The sequence below is a fragment of the Suillus clintonianus genome (genome assembly GCF_016758775.1).
Source record: "Suillus clintonianus strain FC179 chromosome Unknown DEU56scaffold_27, whole genome shotgun sequence".
NCBI lineage: Eukaryota > Fungi > Basidiomycota > Agaricomycetes > Boletales > Suillaceae > Suillus > Suillus clintonianus.
In genome coordinates this window covers 308,219-334,322 of record NW_024539251.1, presented here as the reverse complement: position 1 = coordinate 334,322, position 26,104 = coordinate 308,219, and the positions used below count along the sequence as shown (strand labels likewise).

Genomic DNA, 26,104 nt, shown 5'->3' with positions numbered 1-26,104 from the left:
GGTAGGGCCCTGGTGACCGGCTATGATAAGTAAGACCCGTGACACAGCTGGCAGCACCTGCTCCAATCGATTTGGAGTTGATTCAAATTCTCTTCTTACATACATATATGTAGCCTGCAATGGTTAGTAGTCTGAAGCGACACGATGACTTTAAGTGAATGTAGCAGTCGCGCTTCACTTTGGCTCATTGTGAACGCAGTCAATGTCATCACCGACTACTACGTACCAAGTAGTACTTACTTACTGGGGGGAGAACAGCCTATGTATTTATGTGCACCACGGCGAGCCTTGTTTCGATCGTTCGGGGTATAGTAAGGCATCCGTTTGCTACACAGTATGAATATTGTCTCTTTCGTCATCCTGTAGACGCTTGAGGCAGTGAAACACCGCATGAATACCTTCTCGCACAGCATCCAGGTCCTCAGCCACAACCCTGCTGACGACCAACGAGCTCTTGTCAGGATGCCACCGCAATATCGAGCTGCGGATCCGACTCTTCTTCGTGATCGTGTTAGTCCGGACAGAAAGAGACTCGAACAGAAACTCTGAAATCGCAGGTAACGTGAAAACATCGGTATCTTTGGATGAGGGCGCTGTGAGAAGCGGCCACGGGATATCTGTGAACGAAAGAGCCTCGTCTGACGCGACCAGCGCTTTCCACAGCTCGTCGTACTCCTTCCATCTGCCCAATTTTGCTTTTTCTTCTTCTTGCAGCTTGAGCTCTGCGCGTATGCGTTCTGTACGGGCTTTATCACGACGCCCTTGTGCATCGCGCAGAACTCCGCCGCCTCGGACCCACTCTATTTCGCTCATCTCTATGAGCGCCCGCTCCTTGTGAAGTCGATTGATACGCTCTTCATCGTTGGGCGGTTCCTCGCTTCGCGTCTCGTCCCCTTTCCCAGGTGCACCGTTGTCAACGAATTTCTCTCTGGTGGTGGGGGGCTGCGGTATGAATGCGGGGTGTGGTCTTGATGTGCTGGAAGGAGGAAACGCGAAGTACCCTTTTGCGCTCATCCAGAATGTTAATGCAGATGAACAAGGAGGTTGAACATGTTGATTATGTCATCCTGTCAACGGCATCCATCTTCCTCACAATACAAAGTAGGAGTATGTATGCATCCTGATAATTAGAGTATGTACATGAGGGATTTACTATTGCACCGAAACCTATTGTACTTCAATAGGATGTACCGATCATCATTTATCCTTGTCCTTCTGTGCCTCCCGCGCCAATCTTCCTTTGCCCCTTGCGTACTTCACGGCCTTCCAGTTGTCTCGGGCGGTATGAAGCACTGACATAGCTCCATCATAAACCTCTTCAAACCTTGTGACCTCTTGAGCAAAAACGACTGCTGCTTCGTTTTGATCAGCATGCCCTGAGAGAATTGCTCGCACACCAGTTAGCAGGGCATCAAGGACGGCGACGTTATGTGCAACGAGGAGCGTGTGCGCAGACATCTCGTGGGTGTGTAAGAGGTGGTGTAGGTAGGCTCGTGTGAAAGGAGGTAAGAATTGTTCCCGGCTCGCATCATCGTCTGAATGCGCTTGGTGCGACTGAGCGTCAGCTTTGCTATGGTGGATAGGAGACGCGGGGACAACTGGAGAGCATGCAATACAGGGGCAGACGGGAGTTATCGACGAAGCTGCTCTGTTGTGGCCAGCGAGGAAGGCATCTGTCAAACTGGCGAAGTCATGAGCATACTTCACATCGTATAGGTTGTGGCCAATGTCGCGTTTGCGATGGTCTGGACCGCCATCGTGTCCACTGGGCACTGGAAAAATAAAGTCGAGAGCCACCCCGATATCAGCTGCTTTGACGACCCATCCCGCATCGAATACGTCGACTCCAATATCTCTGATCAAACGCAGAATTTCATGAGGTGATCGAACATCAGTGACAAGGCGTGGCTTTGCGATTGGTAAAGGCTCTAATGATGCGCGGAGGAGCTCATCCAGGGTTGGGTTCAGGGAGAGGAAGGAAAGAGGCTCGATCATGCTGGACGAGAGTGATGTGGGTGTACTAACTGTATTGGGCGTTGGCATTTCAGCCAGCGATGCTGAGTTCTGTAGAATCAAAGGATTTTCTGCGAATTCAATGCCTCTGCACGTATCGTTGTTGGCCGAGAGGGGAGCTGGCCTCGTATGAAATGCGGCTAGGTCAAATGCATACCCAGCTACTCCTTCATCTAGACATCGCAGTGGTTTCACGGCGTTCGCTTCCAATCCATGAAGAGTCTCCGTGAGGCTGTGCGAAAAGGCTCTCCGTGCGGATGTCGAGACACCACCAGCCATGTGTACGAAGACATTCAAAGGATGGGTACAAGTCAACTCCGAGTGTGAGTCGTCTATTGTGTTTCCAATAGGACACAGCAGATCTGCGAGCCAAGTCGCACTACGCTCGATGCTTTTAGTCACACGTCTCTGCGAGTGCGGGGGTGCAGTAAACGGTGTGTCACTGAGAGCAAATGCGATATCAGGCTGCATTGTCAGGACGTAGGATCTCCAGTCTGCAGGCGTGACCTAGAAATGAAAATGAAAAGTTTTGATAGAGGAGACTCTACTTCCATAGAAGAATATTCACCTTCCTCACACCACGCATGCATAAAGCTGAGACATGCGAATTTCCATTTGGAGGCATCTCTCGGGCGTCCAAAGGATCACGAACCGAAAGCGAAACGATGTGTTTCGAGATGTCGAATCCCAAGAAATTATGTAGTGGCTGCGGTCCCGCTTGATAAGTAGGTACTGGAGGTGTATGCTCGAGGCTTGAAGACACGGTTCCGAAGCGTTATTTATCATGGGGGGATAACAGAGGAAATGTTAACTCACAAGGACTCGAAAGGTACGTTAATCCAGCTAATGCCATGCGCTGAATGAACATGGTCTCTTGAGAAGTGTGGAACTGCACCACGAGATGTTCCGATGAGAAAATTGGGTGTTGGGGTATCGATGACATGGTTGTATGGACTATCAGACGGTCGTGTCAAGCACAACCTACCGACGCGTGGTCCAAACTGTATCGCTTGATCCAGGGTAAATGTGAGTTTTGGAAATCGTACGCCGACGCACTGGGCTTCTGGTGTTTGAGCCATGACAATGAGGTGATCTCTTAAAGGTCAAGATAGATGCCAGCGAGAACAGTGATGATCCGAGTTATGTTGCAACCTGCAGGCCCGAACTTGAGTTCATCGTTCCATTAATTTGTTGATCCGAGAAGAAGGAAAACGTTATCAAGTGCTTATCGAAGATCGGAGTGCAATCGGAGCTCTGTTCATTCTGTTAAATATACTTTTCTTCCCACACTTTCCTACCCCGCGATAAGCATCCTGGAAGTAAACTTCCCGTATCCCGCACTCAACGAGCACACAAACATTCAGATGTCATTTAAACTACTATTTGTATGTACAATACTAGTAACTGACCGGTATATAGATCTATGGAACAAAAAGAGCCTTTCGGGGTATATGTATATGACAAAACCATGCAATTTCCATATCACTAATTGAAAGAGAAAAGACTTAACGTCGAGTGTGTAAGCACCCGAATGCAAATGCTAATGAATCGCTGGATCCTTTAAAATGATACACCACTATGAAGACCAGCTGCGTGATTGAGAAAGAAAAGATGGGGTTATGTACTGTGTTTGATGATGATATGCTTGATGAAATGTTCGATGCCCATTATGAACAGGATGCTAGGGCAAGCTTAAAAATGCTTGCTGACAGCTGCGAGTTCATGTGTCAATCAAAGATAGCCGGACAAATAAAACGGCATACATGTCAAACGAAGGGGGGATTCACTGTTGTGCGTTGTCATGAAGGAGACACAGTTTGGGCTGCCAACTTCCCTGTGACATGCGGTGCAGTGACACCAGGACAAGATGCTCGGTGCGAATGCCATTGGGACCGATACGCCATCTCGAATTCGGGGGATCGCATGGAACGTCCGCATTGTTCTGTTTAGGGGTGAGTACGCTTCAAATACGGTGCTTCTGATAGGCTGACCTGCAAGAAAGTATTGATGGCGCCTGCAACTTTTACCGCCAACCTCTCCCGCGTGTTTGGTGACCTTGTTTTCTTCCAGTCCTTTGAAGCTATTTGCTTCGTAAATGATGGGTATCCAGGCCACTGACAGATCCCACCAACAAACGTAAGCAACACTTGGCAAATACTTCAACAAAACGGACCCTTTACCTCAATGCGAATGGAGATTGTATCCCCGGGCATGTCCGCAATACGTTCATCGCGTGCCTGGAGGTGGATCGTCTGCCGGTTCAACAACTGCTGCAAAGGGACACCGGTTCCCTCCGCGAGGTTGAAAACGACTGGCATTCCATTTCCAGTGGTGAAATGAAACGCGTTAGTGGTCCCGACATTGTAGGGCTGCTGGGGGACCGTCGGACCTCGGCCAGGAACACTTGCTGAGAACAGCGGGACAGCTGTACTAGTCCCTCCAGACGGCACAGAGTGGACATTAGTTGCCACGGCGTGGCGCGGTATAACCCGCCGTTCATGCTGCACGATACTGTCAATGAGACCCCCCGCAAAAAGTTGTAAAAATACACACCAGCGAATCATCTGCTGAAGATTCCAAGGGCCGCTTTTGCGATGGAGAGATTGGGGATTGCCGGGAGCCCGTTCCTGTCATTGATTCCGGGCCGGGGAAGCCTGGGCTCTGAGACGCCCTGTTTAGGGGCGTTGCTGGGGAGTGGCTGTACATGGTCACGCCGCTTGTATTCAACGAACTTATCGTCGAGGGACCGCTCATATGCGATGTCGCCGCCGGGCTGTACCGTGGACTGCTTCGGTAACTTGACGTCATCGGGCTTGGGAGCTCCGTAGGCGGAGCGGGCAACGTCATGGTCAAGTGAGACGGGGGCTCTGAGAGAGGCGGGATTTCATGCCTGTTCCTGATGGGCTCCTGTGCTGCAGGACCCGACATGGCGGTATCGAATGGGGTCTGGTAGAAGTACTCGTGGAACGGCAGCTGATTAAAATCATGCTGTGAATACTAGGAATCATGAATCATGATCAACTATCACTCATCGCTTCCAGCCGGTGACTCACTTGTACATTCGGCGGTACGCCACCTGCGGGCGGGGTATACATTTGGGGCGCATGATGAGGCTGGGGAGCATACGTGTAGTCGTCAACGAGTCCAGCTCGTTCGAAGTCCGTGATGGATGAAGTCTGGGTTAGGAGAGTTGGATGTTGAAGAAGAAGAAATTCCGAAGAGTAAAACGCACTTGATCTTCGTTGGGGTTAAACATTTGACCGACCGCGTCCCCCACGCCATGAATCCCGGATTCTTGTTGTTGGGATGGTTGTTGTACTTGGTTCATCCAATGGTCATGTGGATACGCGTTCGATGGAAAATCGTGAGGATAATCATGTGCGCCACCGAAATTAGTGAAGTTTCCCTCTTCATCACTATAGGGGGGGAAGCTATACATCGATATGGCGCTCTGAGCAGGTTGTTAGAAATACAGTCTGTGGTCGCTCACAACGAGTTAGGGGAAATCATGAGAGTGGAAGGAATGTAATGTGAAGGCAAGATGGGAAAGCAAAGCAGTCCGTGATTGTGATTTAAATATTAGCCACCGCCACAGTAAGCGCTTTGACAGAACCACGAGACGTTACGAAATAGATGAGCTTCGAGGAAATCGGCAAAATGCTCTAGGATGCAGTGCAGCCCACACATCCCAAAACAGCACACGTAGTTGATTCAGAGTGTGGCGGCAGAAGAAAAGACGGATACGGAATGATACCCAAAGAGTACATGGCGTCCGGGGGCTGTGGTTTTTCAGTGCCGACGAGAATACGCGTTCCCTCTGCGAAAACCCGATGAAAGGGATGAAGAACCCAGGACCCACATGAGCCATGGAAGATGTACATTGGTAGGCTCAGCCCAACAATAGAGAGAGGTGATAGGAGGGCCAAAGCAAATGAGCGTATTGCTTCACTAGTCACTGCCCCCTGCAGGCAGGGGGGGTAACGTGGTTGAACAACGGGTTTGGGATGTGTTAATCTGTAGACCCTCTTGAGTAGGATAGCACTGGCGTGATAGGATTGTATAACTCTAGGAGACCTCAGTACTCAGTCGAGTAGTGAGCCACGGTAGTCTGGAGAGCTCAGATACATCAGCACCAAGGAGTACAATGACTTCCTATTACAGAATTCAGGATGTACACATACACATACGACAGGTTAATACGCACATGCAAACAGGAGACCCTGAGAACCATAGGACATATGCTTGAAAATGGTTTGCAGATGGTCAAAACACGAGGTTCAGTCTTTCCTCGGACCGTGTGGGTCACGTTAGAGTGTGCTTGGTTGCACTGGACGTTTCTCGTGTTGAAAAGTAATCACGAGTGGACTCTAGCGCATCATAATACAAGCTGTGACTAGCCCATAATTCTAGGACATCCGACAGCGAAAAGCGCGAAATGGTGGTTATCAAGAATATGTGGTCCAAGATGATAGTTCGGCAGGCTCGTACCCACCGCAACTGGAGAGGTTCGAGGGCGGTCTACGAATAATTAGTGTTATGCAAAATAGACAGACGCGGGACCAATAGATATCACATGACTATGCAAACTATTCAAACCCAGCATAACCTTATCCCTCAACCTCTCCAGCAGCGGCTGGCACAAAACGTTTGTAAACAAACGTCAGCCACTGCGGCAGGGATGCGGCACACTGGGTAAACGTAGATATAATACTTTAATACAACATAAATTTCCTTCTTGGTCACGTTGGCAGAATCACGCCCCGAAACCCCTAGTCATCCTCTCATCCGGGAAAAGCTGCACAAGCAGTTCGGCAAGAGGGCATGCCTGTGGCAGCTTAAAGTTAGATATATTTCTTGTTGGCAAGCAGCTCCAGCAGAAAGTGTGACACTGAGATTCCAACGAGCTGAAGGTTGTCGAGGACATCGTCTATCGGTGCACTGGATGCCATACTACTAGTAACGCTGATTTCAATATACCGCAATAATATACATATACCCTATACAATTTAATACATTTTCAGACTCCGTTTGACACTATCGAGGTGGCTGACGTTTGTTTACAAACGTTTTGTGCCAGCCGCTGCTGGAGAGGTTGAGGGATAAGGTTATGCTGGGTTTGAATAGTCTTAGTCATGTGATCTATCAAGGCAGAACACTAAAATTATTCGTAGACCGCCCTCGAACCTCTCCAGTTGCGGTGGGTACGAGCCTGATAGTTCGGGGTCTCTGACGGTTCAACAAGGTCGTGTACGTGGGTCCCGACAACTGTTACGTAAGTTGCAATTTTAACACAGCGTACTCCGCAGTAACATTTACCTCCAGGGTCCAGGCCAGCTTCAAGCGCCGCCACGCAGCTGTGACGGTCCAATCTCCATTATCCTTTCGAAGCATGCTCATTCCCCATTGAATTTAATGGCCCCGTCTCCAGTGAAAGAGCGTCATCACTTCCCTTGGTTAATTTTAGGTGACATCTAGCAGGTAAACAATTGTTCAACGATACGTCCTGATCGCGTTAATCTTGCGGACCCATCGATACCTATTATCCTATGAATCAGAATCATGGCTTCGTGGTAGCCGAAGGTCAATGGACAAACACTCATTCAAAACCTCCGCGGCACGTCAGGGTTCGGCTCTCAATGCTAGCCTATGTTAGCTCGGTTGAATGAAAATGTTCGTTGCTGCGTTACAATAATGTCATTTGTAACTTGACAGCCTCTGACAAGCACCAAGCAGATCATATAGTGCATGGAAATTTTCATGTTTGCAGATCTCCAGCAATCACAATCACATGCATGTGCCCTCTCGGCCTTTCCCAGATTATTATTAATAATCGTGCTGTCCGCACAGCAAGAAATTGACTCCCAACTCAGGTAAGGACTGCGGAAGTGGCTCACCTTAACTGTGGAGTACAGCTGTCATTTTCGCGATGCATGACTCCCGATGTCAAGAGATTCACCGAGACGTCCACAGCCCCTTCTGAGGACAATGATTGACTATGTACAATATTTATGTCAGCATCAATAAAGTCTGGACCCCCAGATGCATATCGCTTACGGTACGCGGTCTTTGGAGACATCGTCTTGCCAGTAGCGCCACCGAACACACTGTGCAAGTGCGATAGAGTTGTTCCTGAACGCCTGTCACCCTGTACGCACCGCTTTGCTGCCCGTCTCGAAGAGAGAACCGGGGGTGTATGTTGCGGACAGCAGGTCAACCTAGCTACTGAAAGCATGTATATCCCAAAGTGTACAAGGCGGTGCAGTGGTAAAGTGAGATCTGCCTCCGAATTTGCAATCAGCGAACAGCCAGAACTTTGTTTTTTTTTATCATGTCAATATCATTTCATGGAGAAAAAAATACGTTCGGTCGTCTCTAGTCGTCTCTTCATCATATCGGTGTGCGTCGATGGTAAAAACAAAGTGTAAACTAAGTAATCAATGCGGGGGGTATGGAACATGGCAGTATTAATACAATGTTGATCATCTTGGCATACCTATCATGCGGGGCATAATGTTATTCGATCTTGCTTCGACCCAGAGTATTCTCCTAATTTGAACTCTTCATTTCCCTCAGGCGAGGAATGACATCCTGGACCGCGGCTTCCTCCCAGTCACCTTCGTGTCCCTGCATTTTGACGATTACACCGGGGCTGACTCTCTTATCTTGTGCTATGGGAGGCACAGGCCCCTTGCCAAGTTTTGTTGTGGCGGACGGGGAGAGGGTCGGGGATGACGTGTTTGGGTGTGAGTAGATATTCTTGGGTACCGAGGAGACCGACCGAGATGAACTCTTTGGTCTACGTAAGCGAACCATCGTAGAGATCGCCGCCTTCTTGCTATTGTGATCCCCGCTTTCAGCTGAGGAAACAGCCGAGGAAGGGCCCGACCAACTTTGGGGAGGAGTCCACGTCCATTTCGCGGGGGGTGACTCAGAGGCTGAGGTAGTGGATATCTGGGTCTGATGTGAAGTGACTGACGTTTGCGTGTTGATTCGTGATAAAGAGCGCTCATTGGGCGCTTGCGCTTGCGCTTGTGCGCGAGTGGGTGACGGCGACGGTAGTTCTGGTCCTCTTTCTGACGGGAGCGAAGGTAGACCGGGGCCCGCAGATCTGCTGCCAGGTGAGAGAACGGATGGATTCCGAGTGAGGGTCACAGATCTGCCGGAGGAAGTCAAACTGTTGGGTATAGGGAACAATCCCATCGGCTCGTTCGCCGGCGCTCGCCGATGATGTGTTGTATGGGAGCGTGTGGATAAGGCTCGCGTAAGAGGGCGTTCATGAGCCGTGGTTGTTGGTGAGGCAGCTACGGTTTGTGTTCGTTGGTGCTTTTTGACTTTCTTCGGAATGACCTTGAGTGGAGGGGGTAATTTGGGACGACCAAAGAATCCCTCGTTTACCGGAAACAAGGAAATTGGCTCTCCGATAACATGACGCTGAGGGCGCATGGAGACAACAGAAGTACGCCCGCTCAGCTCGCTAGCCTGAGAGCCGCCGGGCGCCGTCCGAGGCCTTCCTGAAGGAGTAGAGGAAGTAATGCGACTGTGTTTTGAGTGTGAAGACGAAGGGCGACTTGCTACTGATGGGGACGATGGGACAGGTGGCTCTCTATTGGAAGGGTTACTGTGATTCTGGACGGATGACGGGACTGTATCAGGAGCCGTAGACGAGGGAATCGCAATCTTGTCCGCCAGAGCCACCTGACTAGCCTGACCGCTGCTCAGACAACTTGTTGCTGAGGGAGGTGATGCAAACTGTATGTCGGCAGAGGTGATATCCAGGACTGGTAGTTCAATATTAATAGCGTGATCTGATGCCACGAGTGCATTCCCTCGAGACGACCCAGGCCTTGACTGAGAAGAGGTGCGGCTCGTCTTCCGCGATAGCGAGCGTTGGAAGAACATGTCCGCCCGAGGAGATGTCCTGTCTAACTGAGACAGCACTGTTTCACTGCCCGCGACTTGAGGTTGCGTAAGGACAACAGGAGTCGTGAGCCCAAGTTCATGCAGATTATCTTTGATTGACTTGAATCGAGGGATGTCAGGAATAACGCTAACTTCGTTGTGACGAAGATGCGGCGTCAAGTCCTGTGGAGCGGATCGTTGCCGCGATAGATTGTGCACAGGAGCCAGTGGCTCCTTTGGAGTATGCGAGAGTGCTAAGTGGTGCAAATCAATATCTCTACCTCATGTAAGATATACGTCATGTGCTCACCCTCTGCTGCACTGGGTCGTTGTACCGCAGATTTAGCAGACCCCTTGAATGAGCGGGAAAAGAGGCTCGAAAAGAACCCTTTTTGTGTCTTCGCCATCGTGTCTGTTTTTAAATCCGTGCTAACCCTCGAGCGGGGTGATGCGGCAGGCATCAAAAATGGTGGTTGCTGGGAGAGTGGATCTGATGCATGCAGTTGATGTGTCAACGTGAAGTTTTAACGGGGACTTGCATTGCCTCGACGTGAACACGAGTCAGTGAGAAAGTCCCTCACCTGCGTGGTTAATTAGTTGCTCTGGAACGTAGCGTGCACGACCGGTGAGGTGCTATAGTACTATGTTCATGGAGCCAAAAGCAGAGGAAGGGCCAGAGATGCCGACGAGGATAGATAAGGGGCCCAAAAGATCAGAGTTCGATAGCCAATATTGCTGTCCTGTTGATATTGATTGACTATATATATGGCCTGTGCCCCCCCTACCTCCAGGGTGGCCCCAGGCTCGGAAGCAAGAAGTACCAAATTACTGATGGCAACCTTGGATACCAATTCCACGTTGTTTCACAGCATCGAGAGCCTTGACTACAGTAAAGGCTGGAGTTGTGTTTCACTCCCCGCGAGCGTAATATTCTTCCCGATAGCCCGGGTCCCGCGACATCATCGCTATACATAAAAGAGTCCCGCAAGCCCGCAGCGCAGCCGCAAGAGATATGCTTTATCCCATTAACGAATGTCGAGAGGATGTCGACATGATAGGACACAGCCCGCCGGACGCCGAACCGAATGCTGACCAGGATGGTTGCTTGTAAGTAACCACATACGTCATATCAGCGTTAAAATCCAGGGGTCGATACTTAAGTGGATGACTTTCCGTGGGGCTGAATGATAAAGCCTGAGATTGATTTCCAATATCGAAATCAACAATACGGCTATAGGCTTTGCAATCAATGTCACAGGTCGCATAAGCTCGCAATCGGCCTTGGCAGCTGCCAGTAGGACGTACGGAGCCGTCAACCGTAGTACGAGACAGAGGGAACACCGCCAATAGGAAATGTGCATAATGGTCATGTGGAATGTCTTGGTGGGAACACAGTCGGACGACTTGGTCGTCACCCGAGGTCACCGATCACCTGCGCAGCCAATTAGCGGCTAAGTGTTAGTATTTTTACCTTGCAACTAGTATACAAGAGAACAAACGGTTGTGATCGGCAATCAGAGGCTAGTTTGAATAAATAGCACACCCAAATAGCGTAGAGATCAGCTTGTGCAATCCAACCCAGGGTGTATTATGAACTGATATACTCATATGAGTTAGCGATAACAAAAAGTGTCCATCAAGAAATGAATGCCAAAAATCATTGTAATAAAAGGTCCGTATAGACGATTCATGAACGCGAGGCTGGTGATAACTGACAATGTCCCTAAACATGAAAGTAGAATGCAACGAGCCGTTGAACATGCATTCACAACGTGTCCTATATTCGTCGCAAGAGAGCTGAGCCGGAGATGAACACCACCATTAAGGTGGCGATGAGGGCAATGAATGTGGGTTGCGCAATGTGCTGCGACACAGCGCTAGAACAACCTGCGCAAGACCAGCCTTTACGAATCAACCAGTCAGCGAAGATACGGCGGTCGTGCAGATGTCACTTACCGCTATTAATGGGAGTGTAAGCTTGCGGCGTATAGAGCGCGAATTGCAACGCGCTGTTGGGCGTCAGTACGCCTGGTTCGCGTACAGCGTCAGGGCCTCCGTCTCCCCAAATTTTGAGGGTGTATTTTGCCTGAGCGAGAGGCAGGTTGGGATGGGAGGTTTGGTAAGTGTACGGATCCCAAACAACACTGGTGGCAGTTCCGGGAATAACGCCGTCAGTTGGGCCAACAGGGTACGTGTTTCCGTTCTCGCAGACAGCGGAAACGGTAAGGTGAGTGGGGGTGGCTAAGATGTAGCTGAAATTCCATCCGAACGTGATGAACTGGTTCTCAGCGACTTTGAAATAAGAGGTCGACTGTTGGGGTGGCTGGGTGATGGTAAGAAGCCCAGCCGGCGCTGACTGGGGAATGGATAGAAAGGAGGAAGAAGTGCCCGACGCAGTCTGCGACTGTGAGCCTGACACGGCGGAGCCAGACTGAGTTAGAGATTGCGATTGAGATTGAGATTGGCTTGTGGACTGAGATTGTCCTCCCTGTTGTTGACGGGCATCTAGGTAGTACAGCTCGCCTCCCATCCTAAGCTTCAAACGACTGTTAAAAAATCAAAGAACGACGACGACAAGATGGGTGACCACGGGCAACAAGGTAGGCGGTGGATAAGCGGCGAAATCAATGGAAAAACGTTGTTCGGGTCTGGGCTCTGCTGGCAATTCTTTTCTTCGTGGCTCGGTTTCCTTTTATAGATATGATGACCAGCAAAGCGCGCTTGATTTCATCATCATTTCAACTTTGCTTTAACACCCCCACAGGCTCGAGATTACCTTCTCAATACTTTGCGAAGCCAACAGTACTTTAGCTTGTGTCGTACCATTGGCCTTGCAGCAATACGATTTATCAACTGTGCAGTCGTGTGCAGAGGCTACTTGACGTATTATTACACTCGGTGGTGTCTGTTAGCAAACGTAACATCAAGCTCTTACCCAAACGACCATCTAGAACCCCAGTTGTTCGACTACTCGCTAGCCTCAGCTTTGTGCAATGTTTGACGAAAGTCAACCACCCTCTCCCAACCAGCCCGTTGTGGCGTTAGCACCTCTGGAACCCGAATGGCAGCCAATCTTCCAGGCCTCGAATCAGATCGTTTTGTATAATCCAACATCGCATGCTCTATCTATAACAAAGTCTTCTGGCCCAACAGATCTTTCAAGCACGTCACTGTGTCCCTACTGCCATCGCCTTCTTCCTAGTGGATTCGACAGAAATGGTTCTTCCGAGAATATTCGGTCTGATTCCGGGTCGCATTCCCGAGCTTCAAACTACTTCCAGCTTCTTGCTGCCGCAAATCAGACGTCCTCAAGGCCGTCCAGTCCCCCACTTACGAGTGGTACTGGGAGCCGACATGGTGCATTCCCTCCAGAAACCATGGCAGAAGGCTACTTCAAGGCTTTTTTCCAGGAAGAGTATCGACTAGGAATGGGGGCAAATGGAAGTGTATATCTTTGCCAGGTCTGCTGAATCGCGCCCTTCCATGACTATCTTTTCTCAAGTTCTCTGGCCAGCATGTTCTTGATGGAGAACCACTTGGTTAGCATTTTGCATTTGACAATTTATTATGCTGAATGAGTATCTTAGGTCATTTTGCTGTCAAGAAAATTGCGATAGGAGAGTCCCACTCTTACCTCCTTAACATACTGCGCGAGGTTCGCAACTGTAGTGATATGCTGACATTTCATGCTCGCTGACATTAATGTGCCGCCAAGATCCGCCTTCTGGAATCTCTTCACCATAGCAATATAGTCACATATCATCATGCATGGCTAGAATCTTATCAGTTCTCTGCTTTTGGACCGAAAGTGCCAACCTTACAGTAAGTACAGAACGCAGATCGATGTTGATTAATTCATCACCGCTGCATAGTGTTCTCATGCAATGGGCGGAAGGCGGAAGGTAACGTCCTCGAGTATAAATATGACCATCACTACTGAAGCTCCGTTATTAGTTTGGATGATTTCATTGCCCTTCGCCTGGGACGTTCAATTGGACTTCCGCACATGCAATCCTCTTCTTCGTCACCTGCCCCTGACGATCCGACACCATCTGCACGCATCCGCGCATTTCGTGCCATGAAGCGCGCCCCACCAGAGGAACGCGAGCGGTTACGCCGAGAGATGGAGGAAAGAACCAATAGTCGCGGGAACCGTCCTTCATGGAAAGCTGTTCATCTTCTCAGTGCAGAGGAAGCGCGAAGTTTGTTCGCGGACGTAACGCATGGCCTGGCCTTCTTGGTATGTTCTAATTGATATTCCAACGTTGCCATACTGATGATACTTGGTATTTTAATAAGCATGATAAATCTATCCTTCATTTAGACCTCAAACCTGGCAACGTGCTACTGACTTGGGACGAAGGAAGACTCATGTAAGTGCGTTTTGTGCGGTGTGGTATCAATGTTGAAATTGCTATGTGCAGCCCGCGAGCAATGTTATCGGATTTTGGGACCTCCCGAGATATGGTACGGTCGACTGGCATTCGATCAGGTAATACGGGAACGTGAGCATCAGGTTGTCCTCGCTCTTTGACTTCAGTTAGCTCATCTCAATAGTCTCGAATACGCTTCGCCGGAGTCGCTGCCATCTCCTCTTACAGGAGTTCTCCGACAGGTCGACTCAAAAGCTGACATGTGGTCTCTCGGGATGATCCTGCACAAGATGCTTTTCTTCAAGTTACCCTACCGCTACGCAACAGAAGGAGAAGCCAGTGCATACGATGAAGCTGACAAGATGGACAAGCTGGAGCAGGAAATATTGGGCTATACTGGGTGCGGTTGACTCGTAACCGCTTGTGATCTAGTTATCGACCAGCTCTCAGATTCCGATCAACGTCCGCACTCGCAACGTCTTTCGAGTCCCGCCGTCTTCCGCGTTCGTTCCTGATATTGCTCGAGGGTCTTTTAAGCATCAATCCCTCTTTGAGACCCTCGTGCGAGCGCATCGTGAGCGCCATGCGAGAAGGACGAGTAAGTCGTGCAACATTTCATGTGTGACCATGTCGTTCATAGTTCATGCTTCAGTTTGATCCTGTGACGCCATCCATCCCTCCTGTCAACAAGTCTCTCATCCCACTACGGCGAAAACCTAGCGAGACCGAGACCGTTCAGAACGGGCAATCTCTTTCGGATGCTTCTCTGATTCCTACTGAGCACAGACAGGAAGACGTTTCTGAGGCGTTGGATAGGAAAAGTCCCATGCTTCGTCTCCCTTCTCCAATTTCCGATCGTCGGTTAGATGCGGTAAACTGGATTGTAGAGTATCTCGCTTTCCTACGCTGGCGATCACCGAAGATCGTGTGGGTTAGCACGCTTAAAGCATGTATCCTCGCTGCGAAGGTGGGTTTGCATTATAGCATCTTTGGGCGTCGTGCTGATAGGGCTTTTACAGGCATTGTCGGCAGTTTCTATGTGGCCCTCCCGCCCGGTCCTCCTTGCCCTCGTAGGACTTCTTGCCGTTCTAGATACGATGTTTGACGGTCTGGAAGCTACTTTGGTCCTTGGGGTGCTGCATGTGGCGATAATCCGGTGGTGCTGAATTGGAATCTGATGACCTAGGTGTTTCACGAGTCGCATGTTCCTATTCGTACATGATGAAGGTGGTATGGCCGCTTCTAATATTGTGTGGCGCAGTTAGGTTCAGAAGTTGCTTTCGGTGAAAGCATTGTATAATATCGTACCACTGCACCAACCCTTTGTTATATGCGGCGCTTTTAACGTCTAAAGGTCATTGAGTCACCACTGCCAAGCAAGAGTCGATCAGCAACCGAACTGTGGATGTCTGATGCCGCATCCCTTATTCTCAACCAAGCCATTTATGTAAGTCGCATTAGAATGAACTAAATTATCCGTTAAACGAAGTCGTGGGCTGGTCCATTGATGGCTGTCTATATTCTACCACCTTGAAGCCTTCTCCCCTTTTAATCACGTTACCTGGGCCTACTGCGAGGCGTGAAACCAGTGCTTCTTGAACAGAAGACAATACTAAAAACGACAAAATGAGCCATTGAGTATCCTGCCCTCCCCATTCAAGCATAAACCATCGTTACCTGCTTCTTCTTCCTTGGCAGCCGGCCACTGGAAAGCCAATGTAAGACCCACCCTCGGACTGAGCACTACACGTTCCTCTCGGCCTGCTCTGAGTCTGATGGCCATCAGGATATGCTTGCCAGGCAGTCCCCTTAGCTCCTTGACCATAACGGGATCAAATCGGGGGTCGAACATATCAGCGTATTGTTGGACTGGTCGTGCAGAGAAAGTGACTGGCCAAGCTGAAAGGTTTGTTTCCAAAACTAGACGATCATTCTCCTCTGGGTATTCCTTTTCTGCTTGGTCCATGGCTTCTTGTATTCGGTCAGCGTATAGCGAGTAATTGAAAGTTTCCACAAGCATGATGAGAGGAAGGCTACAGCGAATATGTTTGGACCCGTCAAAACCTTTGAAAAGTCGGTCAGTACATGTCGTATATGTATGTAGCTGAGAGACAAACCACTAGCTGAATGGAGAACAGGGCATGCAGTACGATGTCTGCTTTTCCAATCTGCTCTCTGGCAACTCCGAGAACAATATCGTGCGACGAGACATCCACAGCACCGATGGTGCGGATGTTTATTGTTGTCATACGGACACTGGGGATGTCATTGTTAAGTTCATGTCGTGCGGAGTACAACCAACCTCCAAACATACCTCTGCATTCGCACATTTTCGTTCATAAAAAGGAAATGGACTGGTTTTCCTGCAGATGTTGGATATTTGTCGGGCCGCTTGCTGGACCGATATCCATGACCGTTGCACCTCATCGTCTTTCCTTGTGTGAGCTCCAAGACGAGCCATGCCATCTGGATTTCGATCCAGTGCTTTTTGAAAGTGGTGCAATACTTTATTGTACATCAGAAATTGCGGAATGACCTTGAGGACACCAGAGGCCATCTCCGGGGAGCGAAAACCAGCCTGCAATACCAACTGGATCAATCCGGCATCGAGGACCTGACATAGAGCTGTAATACAATCTTCTGATCGCAGTATCACATCTGTATAATCGAGGGCATCCTCCACGAGTACAGTGCATCTCTCTGTAATCGAGTTTCCTGTCGAGGGACTGACCCTCGTACCAGCGAGAACCGGCCAAATTTGAAGAAAAGCTGTCACAACATCCGAAGGGCCGCCGTGCAAGATGAGCTCTTCTCGGCACGTGCTGTCCATGATGCTGAACAAGGAGAGAAGCCGGACTGAGATTGATAAAGCATCGACAAATCCCAGCATTGCGGTTACAGACCCATGATTTGGAGTCCTGAGATTTTTTATCTCAACGATTTTTCTCCCGAACCACCGAACATATCGCAGTGCCGACACTACGAATGGTTTGTATCCACCCATTGCGTCAAGCAGGTTGTACAGAGTGGACGGTGGCGCAAGCGCGCCCATGCACGCTGTGATGATTCCAACCATGATCCTCCTGACGTGTCCCGACATCTCATCGTCGACGCCCTCCCTCCCGTCAGGCCGAAAAGACGCATCATACCGGAGCAAATCCTCATCCTTCAATTTCCCAATGTAAAGCCACAACTTGGCAATGAACTGTTGAATGGCTATGTTTGTCTGGATAAGATTTTGTCCTGCGACGCAGACCGCCAGCTGGGAGAGGGCACGCGTTGCAATCGAGATTGCGTCAACATCGCAGATGCTAGAACCATTGGGATGGTCCCTCTGAGGCGGGAAAGGTAGAAAATGCCGATACATGAACTGCAGCCATGGAAAGACGATGTCCCAACGCCGCACCAGTGCATCCGTAATGGTCTTGTCTGCAAGACTTTCGTCGAGAACCCCACGCATGCTAGTACACGTGTGTACGATACTGTCCAATGACAATTTGGCAAGCGTGGTGACTTTCTGGACATCATCAGTCGGCAGAGGTTGATCGGGAATCACAGCTGGGTCCAGATGAATGTAGAAGATGGGGAGCAAAGCCATGTTCGCCTCGACATCGGTAGAATTATCGACCCAATGGTTGAGTTTGCGGACATCATGCACTACACCTTCAAGGGCTCCGTCTACTAAACGCTGGAAAAAGCCAGTTGATATCGTCTGGGGTGGCGCAGGAGATTCGAAAACGATTTACCTGGATACGCTTAGGCAGAGATTTCAGCGCAGTTTTCTCTTGTGTAGTTAAAGGCATATCAGTAGCTTTTCGTACTGACAATGAACATTAGGCAGCGTAGAACGAAAACAGCTGTCAATAGTCGTGAACGTTCCCCAACGCTGCATTTCGTACGTACACATGTAAAGTCTTTGCTTGAAAATGCTGTGATGAGCGCTTACCAGTGCTTAAGCGCCCTGAATGTTGCACGAAGTTTTTGATCAACCAAGGTTTCCTTTGTTTTCCCACCTTCTTGACTTCGACCAGCTCTAGCCTCTAGGTAATTGCTCCACATATATAAGAACGCCACGTAGATCGCCAGTGGCTTCGTGTATTTATACGCCAAGTCACCAACACACAGCATAGCTGTAATAAATGAAGGGACTAGTATAGTTACCTAGTAGCTTCCTTCGGATTCCGTTCTTCGCTCAGGTCAAAGCGCCCACTGACTTCTTAAAGTATTAGTCGAGTGAGAGCATATCAATTAATTCTCCCTCAGCCAATTCCTTACGAAGTCAAGCTTTCAAGCTCAAGTATCAACTGACAATATTAACCGACGAAGAGTCCAAATAGATATCTCACAAACTCCCAGCCCACCCATGATCCTTTTGCCAACTGCTGATATATTGTGGGCATTGGGGAACACTGAGAAATAGCGCATTAGCCTTTCGACAACGGGTAGGGTTTTACCGAGTGCTGAGCCATATGCGAGCGAATCATCGTTGAAGAACACAAACCACAAAGATGATTCTTGAGTTCATGCAAACTAATAATGCGTGTTTTCGTAACCCAGTATCTCTGAAAGGCGTCTTTGCATCAATTCGGGGCACATGCAACCCTCGGTCCACCCATCGGCTGTCCTTGCGGGCCCGGTAAACATGGTATAGTCGTCCCAAGTATCCGTCGGGCCGTAGAGGACGTTGAATGATGGGTCTTGGCTGTTTGGATGGGTTTGATAGGATAAAGCAGAGGGCTGGTTCGATGGGGGCTTCTCTGATGCAGAGGGGGCAGCAGCGCCGCCGCGTGTGTTGCGTGGAGGAGGGACGTATCCATGTTTTTCTTTGCGATGACGCGCGAGGGCGGAAGGGTTGTGAGTCCTGAAGGTACAATCATGAGGACAGCCGTAGCGCTTCTCGCCAGTGCTAAAATTGTTGACCAGGTGGGATCGTTGACGGTAATGAACGAGCACGTACTGTCTGGAATAGTGGATGTCGAAGCTGGCTTTTGTCAATGTCACAAACTTACACCCGGGAAACGTGCAGGTGTGCGCACTAAATGTGAGCTCGTGTAGGTGACCAGTGTGGCATATAGGATAAATACGTACTTTCCCGGACGAGCATGTTCGGACTCATGCTTCTTCAAGTCCGCAAACTTGGTAAAAGTTTGGTTGCAATTCGGCTGAGAGCAAACATAGATCTACACATTCCAAAAATCAGTCTTAGTGTACGAAGTATGTTCGTGATTAGGCTCACCTTGGTAGGAAGCATGTTGAAAAGGATTGATTATAGAGGAATATGAGTGGGGTATACTAATGAATATCCTTCATAGGTAGGCATTTGGACTGGAATATATACGGTTCCGGGAGCCACTGTTCTTTGCGGTGGACGCTTGTGGACTTCATACATGGACGCTTTGTGGAGGTCACTAATGGATGTGAGCCACATGACAAATCGTGGATGCATTGTCAAAGCTTCCACATTTAACCGAAAGCTTCATCATCTGCTTTACGCCATGCTACGAAGGGATTTCTCATAGCAAGAGCTGATCAATGGCAGGCGTGACGTAGGTGGAACGAAGATGCCTGTTCGAACAATTTGGGTAGATGAGAGGCATTGCACTCAGACCACGGGGAAACTACGTCATGGGTCCAGCATCGAGTGAACACGGATCGATGTTTTTGTCAGAGACACATCGATGAAGGTTCTTGACTTACAGAATTGAGTAAAGACTGACACTGAGAATCGAGATGTCGAATTGGTTTCTGGCACCGATAGGGTTTTGAAGTTGAGGTCTTAGCCGCCGTGGACTCGTGAGTTGTGAGTCAGTGACCCACCCGCATCAGGCTGTCATTCGCGATCGAGGCTTCTGCGCTCCATGGAAGAAATAGTCAAGGACTGACTCGTGATTAGGGCGCCGTCGGCGAGAGATACTACTGAATTCCTGATCGAAGGGAGTGCATACCTTTAGGTTTTATTTGTGTGTTGACTGACATTGCGAGGAGGATTACGAAGCGACGAGGTGAAGTACCATCTACTAATAGAAAGGATATAGGATACGGGAAGCACACTGGCGTGCTCGACACCGTTATTATCCATCCTCGCTGATCTTCTAATATAATTGATAGGCTGACCGACAAGGCCGGGTTTCCTTGAAACTTGCCCAAAATCAACGAAGTGATTGATACCCTTTAGAATTTGCCATGGCTTTTAAAGAACATGAGTACTTACTAGCTGGCTAGTTAGCGACTCTGTGGTCACGGTGGCGGCGTGTCCGAGTCATTAATGTGACTACCTGAGTAGTGGTTGAACCAGAAACCATACTGGCTGCAGAATTAATTAATTTTAAGCTCTGAAAACATTGAACGTGTGTCAGTAAAACTTGTTGACACCATTCATGAAATTTCGCGGTATTGAAAGAGCAGCGCCTAAGCCTGCCGCCAGGCGGCATCTTCAAGTTACGTAAAGCAAGATTCCCAGGCCGTACACTGTTTGTCCTCTTGACCCACTGCGCCTCCCTTTGGTACCGAGCGATCATGTCGCCCTAATCACGACTTGCAACCTGATACACTGGGTGTTGCTGCTTGCGGACGTCACACTGCCAAAACTTTGCCTTCCTCGAAAAAAAAAATCGAGCTCTTAAGGCTAACTCAATACCACTTGCAAACAGTGCAACTCGCAGCGACCTGGGCCATTGAATGAATTGGTGCATCAATGGCTCTGAACTCCAAGGATACCTTTCTTAAGGCGCTACAACTGTCGCCTAACCTTGACGATGAGGCATTCAACCTCATATCATAGTCTGAATATTTTGTCTGAGGCGATTCAAAGGCAATCAGCAGAGACATCTCCGCTATAATAACAGCTGCAGTTTATGATCCAACACACCAACCATCTCTAAAGAATGTATACGATAATATTCTTCAATACCAAGGGGGTCCAGCCGTTCTTGTAAGTAACATATTCTATCGTATTCCGGAGCTCAATTAGACTCCCCTTGCAGGAACCCCTCGACATATTGCCTTATCTCCTGCGGTGCCGCCGTAAAGAAGCCGTTGACCTCATTAGCCTGATTTCTGAAAACAGCAGTCCGAAGGAGGTGTTGATTGTCATCCAGGAAACTCTGGAACAGCTACCCCAGCTACTAGTATACCATGGAGATGAAGATGAAAATAAAGAGGATCATGTTGCTGAATCTGTCCAGTGTCTCATCAGCGTTATCGTGTTGTCAACAAAATGTGAGTATATTGCAAGTGTCGGTTGATCGCTAACCTCTCAGGGCTTTACAGCTGTGCCTAGATTAACTCCTGGAAAAAGGACTGCGCTGAGCGTAGTATCACCTTTGGTTTCCTGTGTTGGTTCATTGGTTTCTTCGCTAGGAAGCGACTTCACGCGGGATAGTGGTCGTTCAGTACTTTCAGCGGTCTCTCGCATGTCGGAGGCGTTCTATACATGGATCTTCAAAACTGGCAGCGAAGAAAATGCTGCAGAAGCAAAGGTTCGTCGACAGCACTTGCGGCAGACAGCCTTACAAACTCATCAAATTCCAGAAAATTATCAGAGTTCTTCTGGATACGACTGTTCTGGCATGTGCGTCATGCATCAGAGCATCGTTATGTGCCAGAGCTTTCGAGACGCACTATCCTCGTCTTACCTTATCTTCTGCAATCGAACCTGAGTGGCAAGAAGGGGAGCAGGCCATTTTGAGCGTACTGGTAAGTCAGAGATGCCGTAGAATGTGATATATTCTGAATCGTATCAGACTACTCTTCGGGCAATGGCTCTGTCACCACAGGATATCTTGGATAATCCGATAAAGAGCTCTCTAATTATGCTTGCTCATGAACAAAAAAGCCATCCCCTACCGAAAGATCTGTTCGCCAAGTTGCATTCAGTGCTCATGACCTCAATTCAGATGAATTTCGCCCTCGACGAGTCTCTCTTCCTTATCTTTCGCTGCATCACGCAAGATCGCACACAACCCGACTTCCCACCTGACCTTGCCTTGTCACTATGCATAGTTCTTCCCGTTTTGGCAAGCACCCATCTTGATCCATTCATCAGGCATTTCAGTCTTCGTTTAATTGCGCTCATCCTTGCACAACTGCCACCTGTGTTGCAGCAGCAGATCTTGATAACACTAGCGTCTGATGTGGAGTTCCCCCAGATGCGGGCGGCTGCCATTGGCCTTCTCAAGGAATGTGTTATAGAAGCACTGCAGTTCCCCGTATCGTCAGAACAACAAAACTTCTTTGCATCACCACTGCTTATAAGATCCTTCGGACCGGTCCTGTTCAGGACAATGCCGCCTGATTACTTGTCGACGGTCCGGGTGGCTAGCGACATTGAGGAGTCCTTGGAGCCCTCTCGGATCGCAGAGGTGCTATCGTTTTACTATGTATTACTGCAACGGGACAAGGACAACAAGGTACCCTTTCTTGCCCATCAACTAAAAAATCAATTTGACGACATCCCAGACTGGTATACGGGATCCAGATAACATCGCGAGCGTAGAGTGGTCACTACTGCGGCCCTTACGTTCCTTCCTGGAAACGTGGTCGAATGCTGAAGGTATGAGGATGCCGTATTTTTCTCCATGCAGCCTGATAAATTCTTCCGCAGCTAAGCCTATTCTTTCTGTGATCTCCCTGCAGATTGGGCTGGAAAGAATAGATTATGCTGTACAGACCATTCGAAGCCGGTAATTATGCAACACACTAGGTCGCCGAATGCTCGGAGTGGGATAATCTGAATGAGCATCGATTTCCAAATCAGTGCTTTATTTAGGGCTTTTATGTAGTAGTTGTTCCTACAGATAACAATCATGATTCAGAACTTTCGACATGCCTCTGATATCCTCGAGCAATTCCCGGTCATGTCCGAACGTGAACTATTACTAATTGGGTCGCTTATGGTCCGTCACGGGCGTATCGATATCATCAAGGATCTCCTTGTCTTGTAGGGCGTCTGCTCCAACATCTTCTGGAATCTGCGCTCTGTCGCACCGGCTGATTCAGTCATTCCAAGTTCACGCGTGCATGTGTTCATAATCCCAGGACTCGTGCGTCCCGGAAGTTCTTGGCGCTCCAATGCCACGTCGGGGACATGGCATGTTGATGTGTCCGCGCTCCGGCCTAGCGGTCTCTCATCGCTGGGCGATATTGCACTTACATGACCAGTGATTATGCAGAGTGTCATTGATCAAGCCACATACTTCTTCCCAATCGAACTTCAACTTGTGGAATTTGAATATATTTCTGACCTGGCTGTATACCATGGGATTGACCCTCCAGAGCTCCACCCTCGAGACGGATGCTGTGGAGAAGCGTGGGTGACATCTCGGGGCATCGATTTGCAATGGGCTGTTGGTCATTATCCCAGTATGGAAAGTGCGAGCAGGAAGCCGTATGCTAAAGTTACCATATATCATAGGCAAAAACTGATAGCGACCCTAGCTTGCTGTTCTGATTCAAGGTAAGCAAATCTGGATATGGGCATGGTAAGATAGTACACGTTCCGTAGCACATCGCACATTTAACTTGCAACTATCTCGACAGAGAGGTACCTAATATTGGGTATTCTGGTATTTAAGCTCCAGCTTTCGGAGGGGAATGTATAGTATGGCTGCAAGAGGGAACGCGACCTCAAAACCGATATCACCTGAGGTGATGCCGATGGGGCCCTGGTACCACACCTGGTCCATGGAGGGAATAATTAGGGCGAAAGATAGTATGGCAGCTGTTATGGCAGCTGCTCCCCAGGGCAGACGCCCTGGGACATTCCATATGGCGTGGTCATAGGTGCTGAAGTCACCTTTCCGGAAGTAGTGGTGCTCAACAACGAGGATGGCACCATACGCACTCGCCCAGTAACCGATTAGCGAAAGGAAATTGGTCAACGCCGCATAGAATGTATGGGCGCCCACGATCGATAAAGGCAATGCACTGTCGGCACCCGGGGGAAAATCAGCCGGTGACAGGAATGACAGTATAAATGGAAGACGAACATTGCCGTGCCAACGATCGAGAAGACATATCTTGGGACTTTTGACAAGGCCGGAATCATCACTTGGAAGTTGAAGCAAATAGAGTAGAGCGTGCATGCAATGTTGCCGGTGACGCTCAGGCTGAGAAGAACAGTGAGGAACTTTCCAAAGTTGCCGACCGGGCTGAGCATGGCCTCCAAAAGGCCGCCGACGTTGCCTTCCACCCCGTAACCCTCGTTCCAGCTAGGAACGTTAGGTGCAGCAAGAACTGCTGCAGCTCCCAGGCACTGGAGAAGTACCTGGGGATAGATCAGACACGTCAACGGATACCGAAAGAAGTTAACGTACGATAGGCACGATGTACCCCAGATATGCATACCAAAAGATGGTGGACCTGAAAAACATACCTAAGCATAACGCCACATGCCGTGAAAGGGAGCTTACCGTGAAACGGTGGGCGAGTAGTACATGGTGAAATCGGAGGCCATTGCCGAATAGGTAATGACGAACCCGGCAATAACAGATGCGAAGCTGAGAATGGCACCAGCGGTTGCAGGTTCCGCTGGTTGAGCGTTATACAGGTTCTTGCCACCCACGCCGAGTGCAACCAAGAACGCGATAAGAACTGGGAACCACGAGACACGTTCATACCTGAAAAAGGTAAACTAAAATTATGATGAATGGATAATGCCGCTTACCAGTTGAGGACTCTGTAGCCCATGAACGAGATCTGGTAGTGTGAACATTGTGAAGACAAAGGATTGTAAGAGTCACGTAAGAGAACGCACGAGGAGCGCAATGATGAAGATAATGACAATGCCGACACTGATACGGATCAGGCAAGGTAAACGGTTTTTATGGGATGGCATACGCACTTCCAGCTCATATTAGTAGTCACGCTGGCGAGTGCCTGTCCACCGAGTATACCATTGAGGATATTGAAGCCGCACAGGCCGATCAAATTGAGGATAGCGGGTATAATGATGCCAAAGTAGCTTGAAAGAAATCAGGCAGTAGCAAATACGGAAAACAGGGACACTAACCCAAAGCTATATCTAGATTGAATCATCTGACGCATGCCAGTTCGAGGGCCCCACGTATTTCTGTAGAAGAGAAGGTTAAGCAATGACTTCCCTGTTCAGGAAAGTATACGAACAGATATGCAGGCAATGCGCATGCGAGGATATTAAAGAATAAGATAACAAGACATGAATCACGAAGTCCAAGTCCGAAAACGATTGGACCAAGTGTTCCGGAAGAGAAACTGGCTTATCTGTAAGAACGAGCTGATAGTCGAGGTACTCTGGAGACTCACGAGAGAATGTTGAAGTTCATGGAGAACCAAACGAAGAATATTTTATAGTATTGGGTATCCATCCGCTCCTCTTCAGGGACTGGAACGGTGCCTAATATGAAAGAACATTAGACAAGTATATGGTTTGTGAGGAAAGCCAACCTCGCTCCTCCACGCCCCAGCTGAGAAGAGACTTTGCCAACGGGTGGGAGAGCCATCCTTGCTTGTCTCCGGGGATGATCACAGAGAGATCATCCCTGGATGCGGAATCCTTCTCAACGTCGGTGACCGAGTTCTTCTCGTGCAGATGATTGTCAGACATCGTGGAGATGATCAAGGGAAGACAATCGCAAGGCTCCGCAAGGAGCGCCCTAAATATAAGGAAGTACTACGAGGCACCATTTGAGTTAGTAATTTTTGAGATATCCGAGTCCACGGCGGGACGATTCACAAGCACCGGGAGAACAGATCTTGATCGACGTGATCATGTGGTACCAACCAGGTACGATATGATTATTAATATTTGACGAGTCAAATTTGGAACGAAATTCATATAAATT

The 26,104-nt window shown here is 49.0% G+C and overlaps 10 protein-coding genes across 10 annotated transcripts; 2 read left to right on the top strand and 8 right to left on the bottom strand.

Moving 5' to 3' along the window:
- Positions 1-75: 75 nt before the first annotated feature.
- DEU56DRAFT_797944 (uncharacterized protein) lies at positions 76-1,088 on the bottom strand. Its single transcript, XM_041352968.1, has one exon. The coding sequence runs from the start codon at positions 1,012-1,014 to the stop codon at positions 328-330; it is 687 nt and encodes a 228-aa protein (XP_041209574.1). The 5' UTR covers positions 1,015-1,088; the 3' UTR covers positions 76-327.
- Positions 1,089-3,292, bottom strand: DEU56DRAFT_797943 (uncharacterized protein). The gene is made up of 3 exons (XM_041352967.1): positions 2,830-3,292; positions 2,582-2,765; positions 1,089-2,520 (listed from the first exon to the last, which is right to left on the bottom strand). Exons 1-3 carry the CDS (start codon positions 3,090-3,092, stop codon positions 1,198-1,200), a joined length of 1,770 nt encoding a protein of 589 aa, XP_041209573.1. The 5' UTR covers positions 3,093-3,292; the 3' UTR covers positions 1,089-1,197.
- Positions 3,293-3,796: 504 nt separating this feature from the next.
- Positions 3,797-4,577, bottom strand: DEU56DRAFT_735037 (uncharacterized protein; the record flags this gene model as incomplete). Its single annotated transcript, XM_041348424.1, has 3 exons — positions 3,797-3,955; positions 4,005-4,127; positions 4,194-4,577. 3 exons carry the CDS (start codon positions 4,575-4,577, stop codon positions 3,797-3,799), a joined length of 666 nt encoding a protein of 221 aa, XP_041209572.1.
- A 3,794-nt stretch (positions 4,578-8,371) lies between these two features.
- On the bottom strand, positions 8,372-10,459 carry DEU56DRAFT_287908 (uncharacterized protein). The gene is made up of 2 exons (XM_041345490.1): positions 10,223-10,459; positions 8,372-10,166 (listed from the first exon to the last, which is right to left on the bottom strand). The coding sequence occupies exons 1-2, from the start codon at positions 10,371-10,373 to the stop codon at positions 8,560-8,562; spliced, it is 1,758 nt and encodes a 585-aa protein (XP_041209571.1). The 5' UTR covers positions 10,374-10,459; the 3' UTR covers positions 8,372-8,559.
- Positions 10,460-11,416: 957 nt separating this feature from the next.
- Positions 11,417-12,596, bottom strand: DEU56DRAFT_885824 (uncharacterized protein). The gene is made up of 2 exons (XM_041356193.1): positions 11,869-12,596; positions 11,417-11,814 (listed from the first exon to the last, which is right to left on the bottom strand). The coding sequence occupies exons 1-2, from the start codon at positions 12,440-12,442 to the stop codon at positions 11,690-11,692; spliced, it is 699 nt and encodes a 232-aa protein (XP_041209570.1). The 5' UTR covers positions 12,443-12,596; the 3' UTR covers positions 11,417-11,689.
- A 63-nt stretch (positions 12,597-12,659) lies between these two features.
- DEU56DRAFT_797924 (kinase-like protein) lies at positions 12,660-15,728 on the top strand. Its single transcript, XM_041352966.1, has 12 exons — positions 12,660-13,373; positions 13,427-13,451; positions 13,500-13,567; positions 13,628-13,734; positions 13,785-13,814; positions 13,867-14,152; positions 14,212-14,285; positions 14,337-14,417; positions 14,470-14,685; positions 14,736-14,883; positions 14,938-15,252; positions 15,305-15,728. The coding sequence occupies exons 1-12, from the start codon at positions 12,906-12,908 to the stop codon at positions 15,449-15,451; spliced, it is 1,965 nt and encodes a 654-aa protein (XP_041209569.1). The 5' UTR covers positions 12,660-12,905; the 3' UTR covers positions 15,452-15,728.
- Positions 15,657-18,280, bottom strand: DEU56DRAFT_287816 (uncharacterized protein). Its single transcript, XM_041345489.1, has 5 exons — positions 18,032-18,280; positions 16,600-17,973; positions 16,403-16,541; positions 15,963-16,349; positions 15,657-15,897 (listed from the first exon to the last, which is right to left on the bottom strand). Exons 1-5 carry the CDS (start codon positions 18,086-18,088, stop codon positions 15,758-15,760), a joined length of 2,097 nt encoding a protein of 698 aa, XP_041209568.1. The 5' UTR covers positions 18,089-18,280; the 3' UTR covers positions 15,657-15,757.
- A 535-nt stretch (positions 18,281-18,815) lies between these two features.
- Positions 18,816-19,536, bottom strand: DEU56DRAFT_911710 (uncharacterized protein; the record flags this gene model as incomplete). Its single annotated transcript, XM_041357315.1, has 3 exons — positions 18,816-19,241; positions 19,295-19,465; positions 19,522-19,536. The coding sequence occupies 3 exons, from the start codon at positions 19,534-19,536 to the stop codon at positions 18,816-18,818; spliced, it is 612 nt and encodes a 203-aa protein (XP_041209567.1).
- Positions 19,537-20,762: 1,226 nt separating this feature from the next.
- DEU56DRAFT_797911 (uncharacterized protein) lies at positions 20,763-23,180 on the top strand. Its single transcript, XM_041352965.1, has 8 exons — positions 20,763-21,045; positions 21,097-21,216; positions 21,269-21,503; positions 21,555-21,763; positions 21,816-21,980; positions 22,028-22,693; positions 22,743-22,836; positions 22,888-23,180. The coding sequence occupies exons 1-8, from the start codon at positions 20,980-20,982 to the stop codon at positions 22,968-22,970; spliced, it is 1,638 nt and encodes a 545-aa protein (XP_041209566.1). The 5' UTR covers positions 20,763-20,979; the 3' UTR covers positions 22,971-23,180.
- A 532-nt stretch (positions 23,181-23,712) lies between these two features.
- Positions 23,713-26,025, bottom strand: DEU56DRAFT_287696 (permease for cytosine/purines, uracil, thiamine, allantoin-domain-containing protein). Its single transcript, XM_041345488.1, has 11 exons — positions 25,707-26,025; positions 25,566-25,656; positions 25,407-25,514; positions 25,294-25,353; positions 25,126-25,245; positions 25,039-25,075; positions 24,949-24,980; positions 24,695-24,901; positions 24,599-24,644; positions 24,272-24,549; positions 23,713-24,209 (listed from the first exon to the last, which is right to left on the bottom strand). The coding sequence occupies exons 1-11, from the start codon at positions 25,864-25,866 to the stop codon at positions 23,831-23,833; spliced, it is 1,518 nt and encodes a 505-aa protein (XP_041209565.1). The 5' UTR covers positions 25,867-26,025; the 3' UTR covers positions 23,713-23,830.
- Positions 26,026-26,104: the final 79 nt, after the last annotated feature.

Bases quoted from the DNA above. Each gene is read 5' to 3' on its own strand.
- DEU56DRAFT_287696 (XM_041345488.1), bottom strand. From the start codon at position 25,866: ATGTCTGACAATCATCTGCACGAGAAGAACTCGGTCACCGACGTTGAG. The intron at 25,246-25,293 runs GTTAGTGTCCCT...ATTTCTTTCAAG, and splicing joins CAATCTAGATATAGCTTTGG to CTACTTTGGCATCATTATAC. The intron at 24,550-24,598 runs GTACGTTAACTT...ATCTATCCCCAG, and splicing joins TGGGGTACATCGTGCCTATC to GTACTTCTCCAGTGCCTGGG.
- DEU56DRAFT_797924 (XM_041352966.1), top strand. From the start codon at position 12,906: ATGTTTGACGAAAGTCAACCACCCTCTCCCAACCAGCCCGTTGTGGCG. The intron at 13,568-13,627 runs GTTCGCAACTGT...TGTGCCGCCAAG, and splicing joins TCCTTAACATACTGCGCGAG to ATCCGCCTTCTGGAATCTCT. The intron at 14,418-14,469 runs GTGAGCATCAGG...TCATCTCAATAG, and splicing joins CGATCAGGTAATACGGGAAC to TCTCGAATACGCTTCGCCGG.
- DEU56DRAFT_885824 (XM_041356193.1), bottom strand. From the start codon at position 12,442: ATGGGAGGCGAGCTGTACTACCTAGATGCCCGTCAACAACAGGGAGGA. The intron at 11,815-11,868 runs GTAAGTGACATC...TGATTCGTAAAG, and splicing joins TTACACTCCCATTAATAGCG to GCTGGTCTTGCGCAGGTTGT.
- DEU56DRAFT_797911 (XM_041352965.1), top strand. From the start codon at position 20,980: ATGGCTCTGAACTCCAAGGATACCTTTCTTAAGGCGCTACAACTGTCG. The intron at 21,764-21,815 runs GTTCGTCGACAG...ATCAAATTCCAG, and splicing joins AAAATGCTGCAGAAGCAAAG to AAAATTATCAGAGTTCTTCT. The intron at 22,837-22,887 runs GTATGAGGATGC...ATTCTTCCGCAG, and splicing joins AACGTGGTCGAATGCTGAAG to CTAAGCCTATTCTTTCTGTG.
- DEU56DRAFT_287816 (XM_041345489.1), bottom strand. From the start codon at position 18,088: ATGCCTTTAACTACACAAGAGAAAACTGCGCTGAAATCTCTGCCTAAG. The intron at 16,542-16,599 runs GTATGTTTGGAG...TGACATCCCCAG, and splicing joins GAAAATGTGCGAATGCAGAG to TGTCCGTATGACAACAATAA. The intron at 15,898-15,962 runs GTAACGATGGTT...TGTCGTTTTTAG, and splicing joins TGCCAAGGAAGAAGAAGCAG to TATTGTCTTCTGTTCAAGAA.
- DEU56DRAFT_797943 (XM_041352967.1), bottom strand. From the start codon at position 3,092: ATGGCTCAAACACCAGAAGCCCAGTGCGTCGGCGTACGATTTCCAAAA. The intron at 2,766-2,829 runs GTGAGTTAACAT...CGTGTCTTCAAG, and splicing joins AACGTACCTTTCGAGTCCTT to CCTCGAGCATACACCTCCAG. The intron at 2,521-2,581 runs GTGAATATTCTT...TTTCATTTCTAG, and splicing joins GCATGCGTGGTGTGAGGAAG to GTCACGCCTGCAGACTGGAG.
- DEU56DRAFT_797944 (XM_041352968.1), bottom strand. From the start codon at position 1,014: ATGAGCGCAAAAGGGTACTTCGCGTTTCCTCCTTCCAGCACATCAAGA.
- DEU56DRAFT_287908 (XM_041345490.1), bottom strand. From the start codon at position 10,373: ATGCCTGCCGCATCACCCCGCTCGAGGGTTAGCACGGATTTAAAAACA. The intron at 10,167-10,222 runs GTGAGCACATGA...TGCACCACTTAG, and splicing joins ACGACCCAGTGCAGCAGAGG to CACTCTCGCATACTCCAAAG.